The following is a 21,947-nucleotide window of genomic DNA, read 5'->3' as shown; positions in this document are numbered from 1 at the left end:
TTTTTCATCGTCGTTCTGATCTGAAATCTAAACAAGTGCTGAATTACTTTAGATAACAAACAACAACAAAAAACCTTTCTTATAAAAACTTGAAAACTCGTACAAAAGTGCACTGGCCATCAGCCAGCTTCAACAATTATCAACCCATTTTTAAAAATTGAGGTATTGCCAAAACCGGTTTGGCTCAGTGGATGGAGCGTTGGCCTGCGGACTGAAGGGTCCCAGGTTCGATTCCGGTCAGGGGCATGTACCTGGGTTGTGGGCACATCCCCAGTGGGAGATGTGCAGGAGGCGGCTGATCGATGTATCTATCTCTCTCATCGATGTTTCTGGCTTTCTATCTCTCTCCCTTCCTCTCTGTAATAAATCAATAAAATATATTTAAAAAAAAAATTGAGGTATGTCCCATATTATTTTGAAGCAAATCCCAAATATATAATTTTAAAAATATATATTTTTATTGATTTCAGAGAGGAAGGGACAGGGAGAGATAGAAACATCAATTCAGCTGCCTCCCCCATGTGCCCTTACTGGGGATTGAGCCTGCAACCTGGGCATGTGCCCTGACCAGGAATTGAACCAGGAACCTCTTGGTTCTGGGACTACGCTCAATCCACTAAGCCACACCTGCCAAACTGCATTTGATTTTATGTTTCTTATGTCTTTCAATCTTGAACAGTCTATTCCCCACCCCCACCCCCCCGCCCTGCCTCCCATGTGGTTGGTCTGTTGAAGGGACCGGATCAATTGTCCTTGTCCCTCATTCTGGGTTTGACTGATTGCTTCCTTGTGAGGTCCTTTAATTTGTTCCTCTGTCTCCTGTGTTTCCTACACACTGAAGCTTAGGTCTAGAGGCTTGATTAGATACAGAGCTGAATATATTTTAAAGTAGAACTGACAGAGTTTGCTAATGGAATGGGTGTGGGTATGAGAGAAGAAAAGAGTCCGCTTGCTCACTTGCTGATGATGTTGATTATAATCTCTGCCTACCCACCCTGCTTATTGATAATCTCAAAAGAGGTACCGCTCCACAACTGCTACATAACGTACACGAGGGACTATTGAAAAACAGGCTGAGCCAACAGTCCTGGATTTGAGCCAGGCGTCCTGGAGACTCTGGTCACGTGGGGGCTGGCTGATCCTGGAGGTCCCTCCTTGGTCTCAGGTCGCTCTGGAGTGTGGTGGCTGGAGGACGGCTGAGAAGGTGAAGCCAATTTTGGGAAAAAGGATCTGGGCTGGGGAGCAGAGCGAGGGCCTGGGATTTCAGGAGGAATTTTGCGTGAAGGTTGAACTCCATGACCAGACCATGTCCTCTGTGTTTCATGGTACCCAAGGCTCAACAGAGATATGAGGAGGCGACCAAACGACCTTTTCAAAGTCCCTAGCGGAGACCTAGGGAGGTTTGAGGCGAGTGTGGGTGGTGGGGGTGTGGAGCAGTTGTGGGCGAAGGAGGTGGCTCTGCGCAGGTGTGAGGGGTGATGGGTGTGGGCACCTAATGTGCACGTGGGTGGAGGGACGTCATAGTGAGAGAGCCTTTGCATGACACTGTGTATTGTGAGTACGCGAGTGTGCAAGCATTCGAGTGTGCAAGCGTCCTGTGCGTAGGTTGTTGGAGCGGGTCTGCCTGTGGGTGAAGGGGGCAGAGCTGGGGGAGTGGGGCAGACCTTTGGCTCCCGTTCTTAGGGCCGTGGCGCGTGGAAAGGTGTTTTGTTCTTTGGGGTTGGTTTTTGGCTCTGACAAGGAGAAGCAGTGCGTTCCAGCCAGCGGAGGGGGCTGGCCCAGACCCCCCGGGGGGCTAAGGCTGGGCCCTGCCAGATGGAGGAGGCTGGCCAGACCCCCCTGGGGGCTGAGGCTGGACCCTGCCAGATGGAGGAGGCTGGCCCAGACCCCCCTGGGGGCTGAGGCTGGGCCCTGCCAGATGGAGGAGGCTGTCCCAGACCCCCCGGGGGGTTAAGGCTGGGCCCTGCCAGATGGAGGAGGCTGGCCTAGTAGACATCCTGGGGAGCTGAGGCTGGGCCCTGCCAGATGGAGGAGGCTGGCCAGACCCCCCTGGGGGCTGAGGCTGGGCCCTGCCAGATGGAGGAGGCTGGCCCAGACCCCCCGGGGGGCTAAGGCTGGGCCCTGCCAGATGGAGGAGGCTAGCCAGACCCCCCTGGGGGCTGAGGCTGGACCCTGCCAGATGGAGGAGGCTGGCCCAGACCCCCCTGGGGGCTGAGGCTGGGCCCTGCCAGATGGAGGAGGCTGGCCCAGACCCCCCGGGGGGCTAAGGCTGGGCCCTGCCAGATGGAGGAGGCTGGCCCAGACCCCCCGGGGGGTTAAGGCTGGGCCCTGCCAGATGGAGGAGGCTGGCCTAGTAGACATCCTGGGGAGCTGAGGCTGGGCCCTGCCAGATGGAGGAGGCTGGCCCAGACCCCCCAGGGGAGCTGTGGCTGGACCCTGCATGGGGAGCAGGAGCCGGCATCCTGGCTCTGCTTGCACCTGCCTCTGCATAGGAGGGCATGGAGGGACTGACAGCGGAGGGAGTTGCTTCCTTAGACAGTGTCCACTACAGCGCCAGTGCCTGGGGGAGCTCAGTACGTGGTGGTTGGATAAAACAGTGGGCAGATGGGCTCAATACGAGGCAGGGAGCTCCGGCCCATCCTTTCCTGATGTGCACGCGGAGCCTCCACCCAGCTGACTTTGCCACTCACTCACCCTTACTCCCATGGACACTCCCAGACTCACATCAGCTGCCCATCCCTGTTCACCCTCACTGTCTCCCACAGACTCCCACGCTGCCCCCGCCCCCCCCCATCTGCCACAGGAGTCCCTTGGGCTCAGTCCTCTTGGTCACCAGGGATGCCCAGCCCACTCATGCCTCTGGCACAGCGGCTCCTCTGAGCTCCTCCCTTCTCATCCATTTTATGTCTTGGCTGTCTCTCCCTTTGCTCCTCGCCCTCTCTTCCATTCTGTCTCTCACGCCCATACACAGACACACACGCATGCACACACATTTGCACACGCAGGAACCCACTCAGCCTGTCGCATCTTTTCCTTGTTGAACCCCCTGCATCTCCTCATTCTTCTCAGGCGGCTCTCTGTTTACGTCTCCCTGTCTTTCTCCCTCCATCTCTCATTTCATCCTGACTCCCACTCCTACTGTTTTCTTGGTCACTCAGTTAGTTGTGCCTCCTCCGCTTCCTCTCTCTCTCTCTCTCTCTCTCTCTCTCTCTCTCTCTCTCTCTCTCTCTCGTGCCTGCTTGCTCATTTCTTGCTTTCTCTCTCTCACCCCAGCTCCCTGGCACAGTGGCTGCTGCCCGCACCCCACGCCGCCCTCTGCTCTGTGAGACTCCTCCGAGCAGCGTCCAGGGCCTGGGTGCCCCAACTTGGAGGTTCCTGTGGCATCTGTTGGAGGGGCCCGAGGGTCACGGCACTTCCTCCCCAGGGTGACTGGGCAGTGGCTTGCTGTTTCCTCATTTCTGCCACTTCCAGAAAGCACAGAGACCGGGTCTGCCGACAAGACGCTCAGACCCCGCAGCCGCAGCCACTGCCCCTGGAGCAGGTAAGCGGGTCCCCGCCCTGGCTGGCAAGGGGGAGGCATATGAAAGTGTCCTCAGGAGGCCAAGGCCATGCTCCTAGACTGCACCAAAGCAACTGGTGGTTCTGTTTTTCAGGAACCACTGGGCATCTTCCTCGGGCTCAGAGTCTCATGTTTACAAATAACTTTCCGAGGAAGCCCAGCTCCCCTCTTTGGTTCTCTGAGGCCAAGGCAGCACTGAGCGACCCCTGAGGCTTCACTGGGAGGCGATGGGCGGTGAGAGCGGCTGCCTAGGTCGCAGGGAGCAGAATGTCATGTGCTTCACTAGCTGTGTGACCTTGGCCACTTCGCACCCTCTCGCTGTCAAATGGGGCGAATCCCGCCTCCCCGGCAGGGTGTGGGAGAGGTGAAGGGCCTGATGGCTCAGGGCTGGGTACTTAGGAACTCACTGGATGTTCTTCCCGGGGTCGGGGTCGGGGTGATGAAGATAACCAGGTGCTTCAAAGGGCCGGGCCCACCACCAGTTTCCCCCATTGGGTCCCAGGATGCTAGGGACAGGGCACAAGCTGGTGACCCTCCCCGCCCCCCTGCCCCCCACTTTTCTCGGACAGGAGGTGAACCAGGGCTGCTACCTAGACACTCGGTCACCTGGAAAGAATGAGAGAACCTGCAGAGTCTCTCTAGAGCAGGGGTCCTCAAACTTTTTGAACAGGGGGCCAGTTCACTGTCCCTCAGACCGTTGGAGGGCCGGACTATAGTTTAAAAAAAACTATGAACAAATTCCTATGCACACTGCACATATCTTATTTTGAAGTAAAAAAGCAAAACGGGAACAAATACAATATTTGTATTTGCATGTGTCCCGCGGGCCGTAGTTTGAGGACCCCTGCTCTAGAGAGACAGAGGGGCAGAGGGAGGGGCAGAGGGACGGAGAGAGAATGTGGGTGGGGGAGACCACACTCAGCAGCCCTCCCCACCCCCTTAGTTCCGCAGGAGGGGGGCCCTCAGGGCCGGGTTTGGCGTTGAGCTCAGCTGGCTGCGGGAGAAGCGTGTCAAAGGGGTGTGCAGGTCACTTCACAGTGTATGAAGTCCCTTCCACTTACCAGTGTTTTTCAGTTTGCCAAACGCTTTATCACGCCCCCAATCGTACTTCCTTTTCACCACAATGCTTGAGGTGGGAGCGGCACCCATTTTGCAGATAAGATCCCAAGGCTCCGCGCGTGGCGTGCTGGTTGGTGGCACCGCTGAGGCCGCAGCCCGCACCCCCTGATCCCAATTCCTGCCATTTCTCTCAGCCGCCCCTGGCGGCTGCTTCCAAAGGGGGAGGTGTGGCCGGTTTGGTGCCTGGCTGGGTTGTTTTTGTTTGGTTACTTACTCACTCCTTCATTCAGCAAACATTTTCTTGAGGTGGGAGGAGGGGAGAGGAACTCACAGCTGTTGAGCAGTAAGCATGGGCATGCGTTGCTTCATTCCCTCTTCCGACTACTTGGCAAAGAAGGTTTTATGATCAACATTTTGCAAATTAAGAAAGAGGCTTTGAGAGCCAAACATCAGCTGGGACAGAGCAGAGCCTGGAGCAGATCTGGGTCTGTGAGATCCCCCGGGGGCCAGGCCCTCTGTACCCAGAGGGTGCCAGCAGGACCCCGGATGGGGAAGATGGCAGTGTGATTCCTGGTATCAGAGAGGGGTGTGCCCTGCGCTGGGGAAGCCCCGGAAGAGGTAGAGCCTCCCCACTTCCTCCTGCCTGTCCTGCCTGCCTTCCAGGAAGCAAGGAGAGGCAAGGCTGACGTAGACAGATACCATCTGAGTATCTGGGAGCCAGGAGGAGAGGCCTCGGCCAGGCTCAGGGCCCCCCAACACCACAAGAACGTCCTAGTCCAGCTGAGTGAAGACTGAGTCTCAACAATGTAATTCACATACCTGGCGTCAGGGTGGGCCCCAGGGAAAAGGGAAACTGGGAGATTCTGGCACCCAGGCCACCCCCATCCCTGGGGCCCCAGATCCTGACCTCTCTCCAGACAAGGAGCTCCATTCATCCACCAATAAATACACCCGGCCTGGCCCTAACCTCCTTGTACTGGAAACGAGGGAGACCAGTGCAGAGTTCCCCAGAGGCCAGTACATTTGCTCCCCTAACTTTCCCCTCAAAGCCCTCTGCTTCTTGGAGAAATTGAAATGAGACCGCTCCACGAGGGGAATCTTTAGATGGTGTGGTCATCAGGGCCAGGCCAGGGCACAAATGTCAAGCATCAGGAGAGATCAGAATGGGAGGTAACTTACTGAGCACCTACTGTATGCCAAGTACTTTAGGTTTATCTGCCTTTAACCTCAGGGCTATCTTGCGAGGTTAATGCTGATATTATTCCCATTTTACAGATGAGAAAACTTGGACTCATAGAAGGGAAATGATTAAACTGTGGTGTTTTAGTGGCCCCAGGGAATCTAAGAACTGGGAGTAGCTGAGGCCGGTGTGTAAGGTTTAGAAGTGAAAGATGAGGGACAATGTGACTCTGTGTGTGTGTGAGTGTGTGTGTGTGTGTGTGTATTTAGTAACTATTTCTTGAGTGTTTGTTGTGTAAGAGCCCTATACTGTTGAAACACCAGAAGCCTTGCATCCAGGGAAGTCCCAACCCAGAAAAAGAGAAATCAACAGCCATGTATATTTTGTGTTATGGGGACCAGAGGTGGCACCTTGAACTCTGGCTGGGGTAGAGAAATAAGACTAACAGTAGCCAGCATTCACTGAGCTCTGAGTATGGATCAGGCATTTTCTATTTAATCCTTACAACAACCCTAGGAGGTAGGTAATGTTGTTATTGTTACTATTGTTATTGTTATTATTATTATTTTACAGATGAGTAAACAGAGAGGCTCATGGAGGTTGAATTAATTGTCTTGGACAAGAATTGGCTGATAGCATTTTGCCAACTGTCCCAGCTGCCATAAAAAGACATGACTGGTTCCCAGAGCCTTTAGGGTTAATGTTACAGCTGGAAGCCTGATACAGGAGGCCTCAAGCTGGCATGAACTTGGTGTGAGCAGTCACAATGACAGTGGCATGCTATTTTGAGAAACATTTGTTCTGGTCTAATCAGAAGGTTGTCTGGATTTCCTGTAGATACAGCTTTTCAGAGCTGTTGATTGTGAATTCCTTCAATCGTGCCAAGCACTTTACATACATTGCTTATGGAATCTACATACCACTCTGGGGAGATACGTGCGTGTAATATTACCAGCTCCATTTACGCGGAAAGGACCTGAGGCTCAGAGAGTGATGTGCTTGACCATGGTCATTAAGCTAGAAACGGACAGAGACAGGATTTGAACCCAGGTTTGTCTGACTCCAGAGTCTATGGTCTTAACCACTGTCCTTTCCAAATACATATATCTTCCTGGGTACTCACAAAAGCTCTATAAGGTAGATGTGCTATTAAAAAGAGATATATCTATATATCTATAGATATATAGATATATAGATATATTTCAGAGAGGAAAGAGAACAAGAGATAGAAACATAAATGATGAGAGAAAATCATTGATTGGTTGCCTGATTGAGCCCACAACCTGGGCATGTGCCCTGACTGGGAATTGAACAGTGACCTCCTGGTTCATAGGTGGACGCTCAATCACTGAGCCACACCAGCCGAGTGAGGTAGATGTGCTATTATCCCCATTTTACAGATGAAGCTCAGAGAGGGGTAGCAGTTTTACCAAAGGTTGCACAGCTATGAAGTCATAAAAAACTGAGACATATAGCCCTAACCGGTTTGGCTCAGTGGATAGAGCACTGGCCTGCGGACTGGGGGGTTCCCAGGTTCGATTCCAGTCAAGGGCATGTACCTTGGTTGCGGGCACATCCCCAGTGGGAGGTGTGCAGGAGGCAGCTAATCGATGTTTCTCTCTCATCGATGTTTCTAACTCTGTATCCCTCTCCCTTCCTCTCTGTAAAAAATCAATAAAATATATTAAAAAAAAAAAAAGAAAACTGAGATGTATAATTCCAAGTTACAAGCATACAAGATAACTTGCAAATCTGCCATCTCTTGGGCCTGCTTTTCAAACATATTTATTTTATGGTAGTAAAAAACACATAAGATAATGGATTATCTTAACAATCTGCAATGTGCATTGGAGTATTACTAGCTATATGCACACTGTTGCACATCTGGTCTCTAAAACATTTTCACCTTGCGTGCCTGGAACTCTATACCCATTGAACAACAGCTCCCTGTTTCTCCCTTTCCCAGCACCCGGCAACCACCATTTCACTTTCTGTTTCTGTAAGTTTGATTACTTTAGATACCTCATCTAAGTATGATCATTCAGGATTTGTCTTTTTGTAATTGGCTTATTTTACTTCATAATATCTTCAAGTTTTATCCATGTTGTAACATGCCACGGGATTTCCTTCCTTTTAAAGGCTGCGAAATGTTCCATCATACATATATGCCATATCTGTTTACCCATTCATCTGCTGATGGACATCTGGGTTGCTTGCACCTCTTGGCTATTGTGAATATGCTGCTATGAACACGTGTGTGCAAATATATCTCCAAGATCCCGTTTTCTTTTCTTTTGGATATACACCCCGAAGTGAGATTTCTGGATCATCTGATAGTTCCTTTTTCAATTTTTTGAGGAACCTCTATACTGTTTTCCATCGTCACTGCATTTTTTGTCTTTCCACCAACAGTGCACAAATGTTCCAGTTCATCCACATCCTCACCGATACCTGTCATTCTCTGCCTTTGTTGATAGTGGTCATCCTACTGGGCGTGAGGTGATAGATATGTCATTGTGGCTTTGACTTGCATTTCCCAGTTGATTAGTGATGGTTGAGCATCTTTTTATATACCTGTTGGCCATTTGTATGTCTTTGGAGTAATGTCTATTCCCATTCTTTGGCTATTTTTAAATTATGTATTTATTGTTATCAAGTTGTAAGAGTTTTTTTTTATATATTCTGGATATTAACTTCTTCTCCAACATATGGCTTGCAAATATTTTCTTCCATTATGTAGTTTTAGTTTGCCTTTTTTACTCTGTTGATTGTTTCCTTAAGTTTGGTGTAGTCCCTATTTTTGCTTTTATTTCTTGTACTTTTTATGTCATATCTAAGTAATCATTGCCCATTCCAATGTCATTAAGATTTACCCATTTCCTTCTATGAGTTTTATAGTTTCAGGTCTTACGTTTAGGTCTTTAATCCATTTTGAGTTCATTTTTGTATACAGTGTATGGTAAGGGTTTATCTTCCCTTTTTGGCATGTGAATATCCACTTTCCCCATCACCATTTGTTGAATAGACTATCTTTCCCCCGTTGTGTAGTCTTGGCAACCTTATCAAAGATCATTCGACTATATATGTGAGGGTTTTTTTTTCTATATGTCTATCTAGAAATTGATCTGTATGTCTGTCTTTATGTCATTACCATACTGTTTCGATTATTGCACTTTGTAGTATATTTTGAAATCAGGAAATGTGAGACCCCCCCAGCTTTTCTTTCTTAAGATTGTTTTGGCTATTCAGGGCTTTTGAGATAAGATTTCACATGAATTTTGTAATGTTTTTTTTTCTATTTATGCAAAAAATGCTATTGGTATTTTTATAGGGCATTGAATCTGTAAATAGCTTTTGGTAGTGTGGACATTTTAATAATATTAAGTCTCCCAATCCATGAACACTGCATGTCTTTCCATTTATTTGTGTCTTCTTTAATTCCTTCCATCAATGTACTGTAATTTCCTATGTGCAAGTCTTTTGCCTCCTTGGTTATGTTTATTCCTGAGTGTTTTATTCTTTTTGATGCTATTGTAAATGGGATTGTTTTCATAATTTCCTTTTAGACCCATTTAAAAATCTTCATTTTACTAATGAGAAAACAGAGACTCGGAGTCATGGGGTGAGTTTAGTGTTTGAACCAGGATTTGATTCCAACGCCAGCAATTCCCAGCAGCAGTGAGATGGATACAGCACTCCCTCCCCTCCCTTTGCCCCATTCAAGTTCTGAATTTGGGGAGCAAAGGTAAAAGCAAGGCCCCAGGTCAAAGACATCTCTTTCTGGGGCCGCACGGCATCCAACATTCCTGTCCTCAGGCCTGTGAGAGGCCGAGTTGGCCAAGGAGCGGTTTGCTACAGCTTGGCCTAGGAGAGAGAGGATGGGCCTTGGGCTTCAAAATCCCACCTGGTACCGCCCAGCTGTCTGACCGTGGACAAGTGTGTTACCCGCTCTGACTTCACTTTCTTCCCCGGAAACGTGGGCATTTTGTAATGCTTACCTCCCAAGGCTGATTTAAAAAAAAAAAAAAATTTTATTGATTTTTTACAGAGAGGAAGGGAGAGGGATAGAGAGTTAGAAACATCGATGAGAGAGAAACATCGATTAGCTGCCTCCTGCACACCCCCCACTGGGGACATGCCCGCAACCAAGGTACGTGCCCTTGACTGGAATTGAACCTGGGACCCTTGAGTCCGCAGGCCAACGCTCTATCCACTGAGCCAAACCGGTCAGGGCCCCAAGGCTCATTGGAGGAGGAAATGTGATCATGGGTAAGAGCATCTATCCATTTAATTGGAAAATCATGCCCAGTGCCCTGAGTTTAGGTGGGTTGGCTCTGGCTCCCCTACAGTCAAGCCCTCCCTACAGAGCAAGGAGTCCTTAGATCCACGTGGGAGTGACCACTTGAGCCTGTGTCCTGCCCGCACCCCTTCTCGCCCACACTCTTACTGGCGCACGCACCCACAAGCTTGCTGGATTGCCAGGAGCTGCTGGTGCATGGGATGTGCATGAAATTGGACGTGACTGATTTACAGCTTGTAAATACTTATTTATTTTTAAGTGTGTTTTTTTTTTAGACCTAATCAATTTTGTAGGTATGCAAGAAAAAATATATATTTGTGAGAGGGAAAGAGCGAGAGGGAGATATATTCACGTGAGAGAGAAACATTGATCGGTTGCCTCCCGCAGTGCCCTGACCAGAGATTGAACCGGCAACAGTGGGTATGAGCCCTGACCGGGAATGGAACCTGCCATCTTTTGGTGCACAGGACAATGCTCCAACCAACTGAGCCACACCGGCCAGTGTGATAGCTTGTAAATATTTAAACATGTGTACTCTTGACCACATCTGACACCACAAATGTCAGGGGCCAGACTGACTGGTAAACCCAACTTCCCAACCCACAGTCCGCACTGGGGAAGTAACCAGCGTGTAGCTTCTGCTCCGATCCTGGTAGTTCCTCCTCTCTGATTGTCCAGCTTTCTCAGGTCCCAGGGCCTGGGAATAGTAGGCAGGATGGGAGTGGTAGGCAGAGTGTGGTTGGGGCTAAATGTTCTGCAGGGCAGAGGGTGGGACATCCAGATGGCAGGATTCTTATCTCTGAGAATTTTTATGGCCCTCTTAGCCCACTCACAGCTGAGTGCTGGGCCTGGGCCTGCTGCCCAGCCTTGATCCTCAGGGGACTGTGCCTGCATGTTAAGTTGAACTGTTGATAGCTTTGTTGGCGTTAGTCTAAAGCCTTGCTGGAGCTGGCAGGAAAGTCAGTGGTGAGTTAGAGCTCCGGAAGTCAGTGGTACCCACAGTCCCCTCCCCGGGCTCCAATGGGGAGCTGGGCCAATGGGGAGTGGAGGACAGCCTGGCCATTTGTGGCCACGTTACATGCTTATTTTCGGAACTACTGTTAGGATTGCGAGCTTTTGCAAACGAAGGAACTGAGGCTTAGAGAAGTGAATACGCTTGTCCACAGTCACACAGCAAGGAAATGGCAGAGCCAGGGATGAACCCAGGCCTTTCTAACCCCAGAGGCCTTGTTCTCCCTACCCTGCTATGCCTTCCCGAGAGGCTGGGTACCTTTCCTTCGTGCCAGTTTCCTCTGAAGAGTCACCTGGGGCTTGGCTATTTATTCAGTCATTCAGGCCCCATTGTCTGACACTGGGGACAAAGAGATGAAAATCTAATCTCTGCTCTCAAGAAGTTCCCAGCGTGGTGAGTAAAAGGGCCACAGAGATCAATACTTACAACCACCTGGTGTGTGTCAGGTTCTATACTGAAGAATGTGCCAGTATCATGGTGACTCAGAGAGAAGAAGGCAACTCCTTCCACCTGGGGCAGACGGGAAGGCGTCCCGGAGAAAGCATTCTTTAGCTTAGGTCTTCCTGAGTAAGATTTTGCAAGGTAGAATAATAGGCAAAAGGCATGCTCAGTAGGACCCACAGCATGTGCAAAGACAGAGGTTTGAAGAGAAATGGAGTTTTCAGAGCAGCAGCAGGTGTTCCGTGTGGCTGGAGTGGAGGGCGAGTAGCAGTAGAGGCTGGTGGGAGATGAGTTTGGACAGGAGCGTGGCCTTGATCCTGGACAGAGGGGCGCCATGGAAGGTGTTAGGTCAGACAGGTATGTGGCTGGCAGTGTGTTGGGCACAGCATTTCTCGAACTCCAGGTGCTCATGAATCAAGATTGCATGAATCTTGTTAAAAGACAGCTTGAAACAGCAGGTCTCCGGTGGAGCTGGGCTTCTGCGTGCCTAACAAACTCACAGCTGATGCTGGCGCTCTGGCCCCAGGGCCACAGTCTGAGTAGGGAGGTGGTGGAGGGCACCCTCTGCCTTGTGGGGAGGCTGCCACTGGTGCTCTATGCCCCCGGGTAGGTGAGGCCTCTACTACCTTCTCGGATGACCCCTCTCACCGTCCTCACAAAGAGGTCAGTCTTGTCAGTTGTTAGAGATTTGTTCACTTGACAAATGTGTACCAAGCTCCTGCTCTGGCTAAGCTTGTGCTGGATGCTGGGGATACAGAGAAAACTTGGAAACGCCACTTTCTGGTCCCTGTCACCACCATCTCCAAAATGGTCGCTTTGCTTCCATTCTTGCTCCTTACCATCTATTCTCTGCCCAACGTCCAGAGCGAGTCCGGTCGTGCTTCTCACCTGCTTGACATGCTCCAGTGTCTCTGCGATGCTAAAGGAATAAAGTCTGAGCTCCTCATCCCAGGGATGTAGGGCTGTTCCTCTCTGATCGCATCCCACGCTTCCCAGTTCTCACACCTGCAGCCGCACTGACCTTTCAGTTCCTTGAACATGACAAATTTATTCCCATCTCAGAATATGATGGATTAAATAATTTCTCTTGACTAGTTTCTTTTCACTTTTTAGAGTTCAGCCAGAGGAAGATACAGGTTTTGCAGGACCATAAACTTTATATACCTTTGGGGCCCTTCTTTGAAGGAACGACATCAAATTACAAATACACAATTAGGTACAAGGCCGAGGAGGGGGCCCTGAAGGTCACGCTTCATTGGCTTCATGGCTAATAGGCCTCTGGTTTTGTTTATTGCCACCTCCTCGGAGAAGCCTTCCCTGGTCACTTTAGTTAAAGCAGCCCTCTAATCTGGCTCCATCATGTTACTACTTTTATTTCTTTTATTGAGTTCCTCACAATTTGACATTGTATTTATTTATCTTTCTACTTCTTTCTCTCTACTTCTTTCAACTTATTAAGCGTCTTGAATGAGAATTTGACGTTCCACTTCCTTGCTTCTCATTCACTCTTCAACGCATCTTAGGAAACTGCTCTCCCTCCAATCACGCGAGACAGATTTCCGTGTTGCCATATCCAATATTTGCTTTTCTGCCTGCATTGTACTTGACTGCCCTGTGACTTTTCACGCCGCTGGCCACCGGCTCTCCCGTTCTTGAAACCTCCTTCATTAGGTCTCCAGCAAGGCACTCCCCTGGTTCTCTTCCCACCTCTCTGGCCATCCTGTCCTTGCTCCCCTCCGAAGTTCCTCCTCCTCCTCTGGCGTATCCTTCAATGCTGTTCTCTTCGGGGCTCAACCTTGGATCCGCCTGGCTGTTTTGCAGGCGCTGCAAATGTGCTATGTCCTCAACCGAGCTCACCCTCCCCACCCACACGCTGTTCCTCCTCGGTCTCGTGTCCATGAAGATGGACAACACCCCACCTCCAATCTCTGGGCCAGAAACCTGGCAGTCCTTCACTCCTCCCTTTCTATCAGCCAGTATCTCACCTCACCGAGTTCTGTCCTTTCAATCTCCCAGGTACCTCTCACAACCATCACTTTCCCTCCATCCGCTCTGCCATGGTCCTCTGGCCGGAGAGGGACAGTTTCTGGAGGAGAGTGGCCTCCACCCCATTGAGCTGGAGCCTAAACCCATGACAGGAAGGAACTAACTTAGGGGTGGAGCTGGGTGTGGGTGTGAGGGGTAGGTAGGGATGTGACTTCCTCAAAGACCCAGAGTGAGGAGCAGCACGCACCCCCAGCTATGGGCTGCCTCCTCACCTCTCTCAGACCCCAGCAACACGGTCCCCCAAGGCATGGGGGCCCAACAGGAGAAAGAGACAAGGCCAGTCGCAGATGAACGGGCATCTTGGGCCCACGGGAGAGAGTGGAGGACCTGAGGTTATGGAGCAACAATTTTCAAATCTTCTGGTCTCAGGATCTTTTTATATCGTGAAAATGTTTTGAGGGCCCCAGAGTGCTTTTGTTTGCATGGATTGTATCTATCATTGTTTACCATTTTTAAGATTAAAACTAAGACATTATAAATAAAAATTGTTGCTTTTAAATATAAAAACCAATAACAAACTCATTGCATGTTAACACAAATAACGTTTTTAGTAAAAAATAATTAAAATTTCAAAACAAACATTTTAGGAAGAAGAGTGGCATTTATTTATATTTTTTGCAAATCACTTTGATCTTGGGTTTGGTAGAAGACAGCTGGACTCTCATAACTGCTTCTGCATTCAATCTGAGGTGATATGTCATTTTGAAAATCTGGCCTCACACAAATAGGTATCTGTAAAAGGAGGGATATTTTAATGTCATTTTCAGATAATTGGTGACACTATTTTTTTCAACAAATGGTAGTTTCTTAAAGATTAGCTGCACTGTGGAACCTGGATCAGATCAACGAACTTTTTGTAATTTGTTACCCTGTGAGGTATTGGTTTATCTTATTCTTTGAATTTTCTGCGTAGGCATAATTTTGAAATATCATGTCTTCCTTATTTGGAAAATATCTGTTCAATGAGTTATGCAGCTCTCCCAACTATTGCTCTTTCATTATAAGATATTTTAAAAGTTGCATTCATTAATATCACCACCAATCTCATCAGAAAATTCTTTAAGTATTGGAAAGCTGGAGATACAATTTTCCCCCCAAATTCTTATTTCCTTTGAAAGTTTGAATTTTATCATTGTCCATAAGTACTGTTTGTTTCCCTTGAGGTGACAGGTTTACTTATTCATATCTGAGAAAACGTCTGCCTGATTCTCAAGTCTGAAAAACTTAATTTGAAAATAAAATAATTTTTAAAATATGTTTTTATTAAGCTTTAGAGAGAGAGGAAGGGTGAGGGAGAGAGATAGAAACATCAATGATGAGAGAGAACCATCGATCGGCTGGCTCCTGCACGCCCCCTACTGGGGATCGAGCCCAAAACCTAGCCATGTGCTCTAATGGGGAATTGAACCAGGGACCTCGTGGTTCATGGGTTGACACTCAACCACTGAGCCACACCAGCCAGGCCATAGTTTGCCATTTTTTCAAGTGACAATAATGATGATCCTCAGAAAAGTTCAGCTCACAACTCCAACAATCACATAAATGCTTTCCCTGAAGACAACCAATTTATTTCAGTTTGCAGCAGAAGTGTTTCATGTGGATTTCCCACTTTGACATGGAATATTAAAAAAGATGTATACTCAAGATTTAATATAGTTAATCATATCCTTTCCTTGCTTTACCAAGCGAATTTTAAAGTGACTTAAAATGAAATTGGCTTTCTTTTTCTTTTCTTTTTTAACTCTTGAGTACATGGCTGTAAAGAATTTGGCTGCTACTACAGTTTGGTGCTGCTGCCTTGATTTATTCTAAGGAGCCAGCAGTTTTGCAACATCAACGCAAATGTCAACACAGTGCAAAAGGCAAATACTGTCTTGGTATTTTGTAAAATATATTTTTATTAATTTCAGAGAGGAAGGGAAAGGGAGAGATAGAAACATCAATGATGAGACAGAATCATTAATCAGCCGCCTCCTGCATGCCCCTCACTGGGGACTAAGCCCGCAACCCGGACGGTGCCCTTTACCAGAATCGAACCCACGACCCTTCAGTCTGCAGGCTGACGCTCTAGCCAGTGAGCCAAATCAGCCAGGGCGTCTTGGTATTAGTATGACAATAGTTTTGACCTCATGGATCCCCTAAAAGGTCTCAGAGATGTTCCTCTCTCCTCCTCATCCCTGTGGAGCCATTATCCTAGAGCTTAGGGATCACATGGCAGAGCTCCATCTAGCTGTGGGAAAGGTCCAATAGCATAAAACTATGTAATTCAAATCAACTATGTAACTCACAGTATGACTCGAGGGTGAGTGTTTTTTTTTTTAAAGGAACCACAATGATTTATTGGTATAATGGAAGCTACATTTATTTAACTTAACATAGATAAACCACCACCACAGTAAATAGAGCAAAACATAAAATTCTTTTCTCAATCAACAAAATTCCAGTTAGAACCAGTTGTTTCTTAAAACTCACCTGTTTAACTATCTATAGCAGCGGTTCTCAACCTGTGGGTTGAGACCCCTTTGGGGGTCGAACGACCCTTTCACAGGGGTCGCCTAAGACCATCGGAAAACACATATATAATTACATATTGTTTTTGTGATTAATCACTATGCTTTAATTATGTTCAATTTGTAACAACGAAAATACATCCTGCATGTCAGATATTTACATGACGATTCATAACAGTAACAAAATTACAGTTATGAGGTAGCCATGAAAATAATTTTATGGTTGGGGGTCACCACAACATGAGGAACTGTATGAAAGGGTCGCGGCATTAGGAAGGTTGAGGGCCACTGATCTATAGGCTTCTTCAAGTGTTTCCACTGCTGAAACAGCTGCTGTTGATTTCAAGGAATCTCAGATGTAGTCCCTTGGAAAATTATCTTACGTAGAAAGAAAATAAATGTTGCCTATTAATTGGAAGATGCCACTGATTTTTTTTAAGTGTGCAAAATGGGAGTCTTAGAATAGATGAAATAAGATAGTCCCCTGTTGGCCCTTCATTAACCAGAATCTCTGTGTGGTCTTCCAGGCACAAGCAGGACACGGTGACCAGCTGCCTTTTCTAGCCCCGAGCAATGGAGACGAATGATTCTCGCGTGGACTCCGAGTTCCGATACACCCTCTTCCCGATTTTTTACAGTGTCATCTTTGTGGTGGGGGTCATCGCCAATAGCTACGTGCTGTGGGTCTTTGCCCGCCTGTACCCTTCCAAGAAACTCAACGAGATCAAGATCTTCATGGTGAACCTCACCATGGCCGACCTGCTCTTCTTGGTCACCCTGCCCCTGTGGATCACCTACTACTACCACCAGGGCAACTGGATTCTCCCTGCGTTCCTGTGCAACGTGGCCGGCTGCTTCTTCTTCATCAACACCTACTGCTCGGTGGCTTTCCTGGCTGTCATCACGTACAACCGCTTCCAGGCCGTGACGCGGCCCATCAAGACCGCTCAGGCTACTACCCGAACGCGCGGCATCTTGCTGTCCCTGATCATCTGGGTGTCTATTGTGGCCGCCGCATCCTACTTCTTTGTCCTGGACTCCACCAACGTAGTGCCCAACAAGACCGGCTCCGGCAATGTCACTCGCTGCTTTGAACATTACGAGAAAGGCAGCAAACCGGTCCTCATCATTCACATCTTTCTCGTGTTTGCCTTCTTCCTTGTCTTCCTCATCATCTTCTTCTGCAACCTGATCATCATCCGCACGCTGCTCCTGCAACCCGTGCAGCTGCAGCGCAACGTGGAAGTCAAGCGCCGGGCGCTGTGGATGGTCTGCACGGTCCTGGCTGTGTTCATCATCTGCTTTGTGCCTCACCATGTTGTGCAGCTGCCCTGGACCCTGGCCGAGCTGGGCTTCCAGAACAGCGACTTCCACCAGGCTATTAACGATGCACATCAGGTCACCCTCTGCCTCCTTAGCACCAACTGCGTCTTAGACCCCATCATCTACTGTTTCCTCACCAAGAAGTTCCGCAAGCACCTTACCGAGAAGTTCCAGAGCATGCGCAGCAGTCGGAAATGCCCCCTGACCACCATGGACACGGGCACCGAAGTGGTCTTGCCGCTCAACCACGTGCCTGCCAATTCCCTCAAAAATTAGCCTCTGACTGATGGGGCCAGGCCCAGAGGCATGGACATCAAGACTGACTTGGGGGAAGAAGAGGTATTTGCTGTGGTCTGGGCACATCTTTCCTGGGTGCTCGGGGCCCATGAGATATGGAGGCTACCTCCGTAAGGTGGGGATGATGGAAGAGCCAGACTGCTAGAAATCCCAAACCTGGACGAGCCCCTGGAGCCCCCTTTGGACATCTGCCATAGGAAACTTGGCTGGTGGCTTTAGCCAGAGGCAGACCTTGGGGACAGGCTCTGAGCCACCCAGTGCACCCTGCTAGGGCAGCATCCCAAGTGCATATGACTTAAACTTTGGATCAACCACTCCCTTCATCACTGTAAAGGCAGAGAAGGGGGTTTGGGGAAAGGGACACTCCCCTGGCCACGTGGCCGTACCTTTGGGGCAGACTTTTGAGCTAGGATGATGCCACCCTGTCTCCACCCACAGGCACAAGGCCTTTGTGACACTTCTTAGGGTGGCTCAGTGGAAACTTCTCCCAACTCACCCAACACCTGAACAGCGACCAGAGAAGATAACACATGCATAGACCAAACGTTAGGATGGGGAGCTTGTGTCCTGAGGCAGAAGTGTCTCCCTGCATGGACCTCGCTTCAGGCCTGGCTCAGCTCTGGGGGCGAGATGCAATCGCTGCATCCATCTGTCTGTGCAGAGACCTTGATAAAGTACCTCCTGTTGGGCAGCAAAGGCCCCTCAGGGCGAAACTCTGATCATCCAGGGCACCACGATGCCCAGGGGATTCCACGGGAGTGGGAGCCTAGGCTGGTCTCCCCCCTGCCTCTTTTTCTAGGGAACCCCCTCCTAATTTAGCTTCTAGGAGGTGGGAGGAGCAGGTATGGTTTCTAGGGCCAGCAGGCACTGTGAATTCTGGGTGCAGAAGAGAAGTGTCCACTTCTCGACTATCTCTAGATGCCTGCTTGTGATTTTCAGCAAATATATTCAAATGAGCCTCCTCTTGCACCCTGAGCTGAGTACCATACCACAGTCTGAATCTGGCAGCCTCAGACCCAAGGCTTGGAGGAGCCCTCTCTGGTTTCCAGGGCCTTATGGGCCTTTAAAGAAATCTTCTTCCCTCCCAGACAGTGTCCCCATAAAGTTGGGGTCCTTGATTTTTGCCTACTGGGCAAGCACTGGATGGATGATTTTTATAACTGCCTCCCAATGGGCCAGTAACCCGCTTGGGTCCGCAACCGTAGCTGTGGGCTGGCCTTACCTGATGGTGACCAGGTAGTGCAGCTTACTAGAGCTTTGGTGTCACAGAGACCCAGTTTCCACTCTTGGTTTTGCCACTTCCTGCTGAGGAACTTTGAGCTGAATTTCCTACCTCATAGGGTTGTTCTGAGCAGCGAAGTAAGTTGCTGAGTCAGAGACCTCTCGGTCAGGGTGCCTTCTCATCCAAGTTTCTCTCTTTTTCTGAGAATTTGTTCCCCTCCGTCCTCCTATAGGAGTTGAATGGATGAGAGGTGAACATCTGGCTCTAGCTGGGCCAGTCAGGAATTCAAATGAGCCTCCTCTTGCACCCTGAGCTGAGTACCACAGCTCTCTCAGGAATAAGTAGCAAGAGTCAGGGATGCTATTTCAGGCTCTGCAAGTCACTCACCTGAAGATATAGAAACCCTGGAGCTGTGAGTGTGTGCGCGTCTACATGTGTGTCTGTCAGTGAGTATATGCTGGGGTTGCGAGGGTGGCGGAGGCGGCCACCTACATGTGTGTACTAGAGAAAATGGCTCTGTGTAGAGGGAAGCTGGAGATGTGCAGAGCAAAGCAGAGACAGAGGCCCCGGAACCTGGAGAGAGGAGGGGGTGGTGCTTCCAGGGGCTGCCACTCTCCTCCTCCAGGCCACGCCCTTCTTGAGGCACAACTGCACTTTTTCCTTTGGGGCCTGTGAGAGTTCCTTGTAGGAAATCTTCCCTTATCTTGCTTGAGCTGATTTGAGTCCTCAATTACTTGCAACTAAATGAGCTCTGAACGAGATAAATGCTTACATGCTAAAACAGTGTTTCTTGAATTTCAGTGATTTATGTACCCACCCCCCCTTGAAGTTTTTACAGTGTCTTTGTACCAGCTATATATTTACTCAATAAATATTTTTCTTTAAATTGGGTCACTTTTTAAAAACTTAAATTGTAAAAAAGTATGTTTTATAACTAAACTAGAGGCCCGGTGCATGAATTTTGTGCACCGGAGGTGTGTGTGTGTGTGTGTGTGTGTGTGTGTGTGTGTCCCTCAGCCAAGCCTGCATCCTCTCACAATCCGGTACCCCTTGGGTAGGGTCCCTAGGCCTGGCTGGAAACAGAGCCTATCAGGGCTTTCCTTCCCCTGGCTGCCTGCAGCTGGCCCTGCCCCTGCCCCTGTCACAGCTTGCCATCTGTGTGGTGCTGCCCTCCCCTCCCCCCCCACCGGTCGCCTCCCTCTGCGGGTGACAGGTGTGGGGTGTGATCACTTGGCTGGCCTGGGCCTCCCTCTGCAGGGCGATTGCTGGCTGGCCCTGCACACCCGCCACAGCATTGCTGGCCATTGGCCTGGGCCTCCCTCTTTGGGGCAGTTAATCGTGGAGCCCCCTCCCCATTGATCTGTGGGGCGATTGTGGGGCAAGGGTGGGGCCCTCTGACCAATCACATCGCACCTGCCTTGGCTGGCCTGGGGCCAGTGTGTGTCATAGCATGGTCGTCCGGAAGGTCGTCCGGACGGTCATTCTGCTGTTCGGTCAACTTGCATATTACACTTTTACTATTATAGATTGTGAACAAAAAACTAATGCCGCCTGCCATACATAGAAGATAAATATAAACTGAAAGCATAACTCTAAAAATAAAAATGTTCTTGGTATCGTGTCTAAAGTCACCTCATACTCCCCAGGGACTTGCATAATACACATTGGGAAACACTGCCGTGATGCGTACAAAGTGCATGGTGTCGGCACTCACTAAGTGCTCAGTAACGAGTAAGCCTGAGCTCTTTTCCGGTTTTCGCGGTGTGAGGAATCACAAACAGCAAAGTTTCCTGAGACACCCTGTACAAGGCGGTGTGGGAAGTTCTGCACGGGAACCAGCGCAAGCAATGGAAGTTTTTGGAGACAGTGGAGCTGCAGATCGTCTTGAAGAACTGTGAGCCTCAGGAGGACAAACTTGGGCATTGCCAGGCTGAAGTCCACTCCCTGCCCCAAGTTCTCCACATGTTCCTTGGAGGACCAGCAGCACTGCAATGAGGTCAAGGCCGTGGCTATCCCCCGTATGAACAGCGAGGCACTGAAGAAACTCAACAACAGTGAGAAACTAGTCAAGGAGCTGGCCAAGAAGTATGATGCCTTTTTGGCTTCAGAGTCTCCTCTGATCAAGCAGATCTACGAATCCTGGGCCCAGGCCTGCGTAAGGCCAGCAAGTTCTCTTCCTCTTGACCCACAATGAGAACGTGGTGGTCAAAGTTGATGAAGTGAAAGCCACAATCAAGTTTCAGATGACGAAGGTGTTGTGTCTGGCGGTGGCTGTTGGCCATGTGAAGATGACAGATGATGAGTTTGTGTACAACATCCATTTAGCTGTCAATTTCTTGGTGTCATTGCTGAAATAGAACTGGTAGAAAGTCCGGGCTTTGTACATCAACAGCACCATGGGCAAGCCCCAGAGCCAGTACTAAGGCACAGCTTAAAAAACCATGCTGCTACCATTAAAAAAAAAAAAAGAGTAAGTCTCACAGTCCTGAGATGTCAACTTCTCATCACCCCCTTGCTTCTCCCAGAATGTTGCCTGGACAGATCCCACTCATACCCAGGGCCCATGGAGGAATATTTTAGTTGTAGCCCATGCTACAGCCCTGCTGATCTCCTCACCACTCTGCATATAGCCATGTTTACTTCCCCTGTGACTTCTGCTTGCTTGTGACCTCATATGCTCTCTCTTCTTTTTGACCAAGCCCAGAACACTTCTGATAGGCAACCTTCCCTGAGGCCTCTAGGCAGGGTCATTGGCTTTCTTCTAACAGCACTTTAGGGCTGAAGGGTCTAACTTTTTTATGCCTTAATTCCTATGAAGTTTATCCATTTGAATGTCCACCTTCCCCTTCCTGGGGCAGGAACTGAATCTTGTTCATCAGTGTATCTACAGTTTCTCACAGAAGGCCTGGGATTGAGATCGGTCTGTCTCCAAAGCTTACTGCTTTTCCAGAGTATAGCATAAACAGACATATTGCGTTTACATGCACTTAGTTTGAAA

At 49.1% G+C, this 21,947-nt stretch overlaps 1 protein-coding gene and 1 pseudogene across 2 annotated transcripts in view; both read left to right on the top strand.

Moving 5' to 3' along the window:
• The window catches only part of PTAFR (platelet activating factor receptor), a 31,255-nt gene extending 11,407 nt beyond the window's left edge, over positions 1-19,848 (top strand). The window contains exons 1-2 of one of the 2 annotated variants that reach the window (XM_070403202.1): positions 3,478-3,541; positions 16,635-19,848. In XM_070403202.1, the coding sequence (XP_070259303.1) occupies positions 16,681-17,706 (1,026 nt within the window). In that variant the 5' untranslated portion in view covers positions 3,478-3,541; positions 16,635-16,680 and the 3' untranslated portion in view covers positions 17,707-19,848. Of the gene's footprint in view, positions 1-3,477; positions 3,542-16,634 lie in introns of those variants that run through there. The other variant, XM_070403203.1, reaches the window with a different exon arrangement.
• Positions 19,849-20,399: 551 nt separating this feature from the next.
• On the top strand, positions 20,400-21,372 carry LOC139001565 (large ribosomal subunit protein uL1 pseudogene; annotated as a pseudogene).
• Positions 21,373-21,947: the final 575 nt, after the last annotated feature.

The sequence above is a fragment of the Myotis yumanensis genome, unplaced genomic scaffold, assembly GCF_028538775.1.
Source record: "Myotis yumanensis isolate MYYU_CA2020_CCGP unplaced genomic scaffold, mMyoYum1.0.hap1 SCAF_2, whole genome shotgun sequence".
In the NCBI taxonomy this organism is placed as follows: Eukaryota; Metazoa; Chordata; class Mammalia; order Chiroptera; family Vespertilionidae; genus Myotis; species Myotis yumanensis.
The sequence above is the reverse complement of the archived record's forward strand: the minus strand, read 5'-3'. Positions and strand labels throughout refer to the sequence as shown.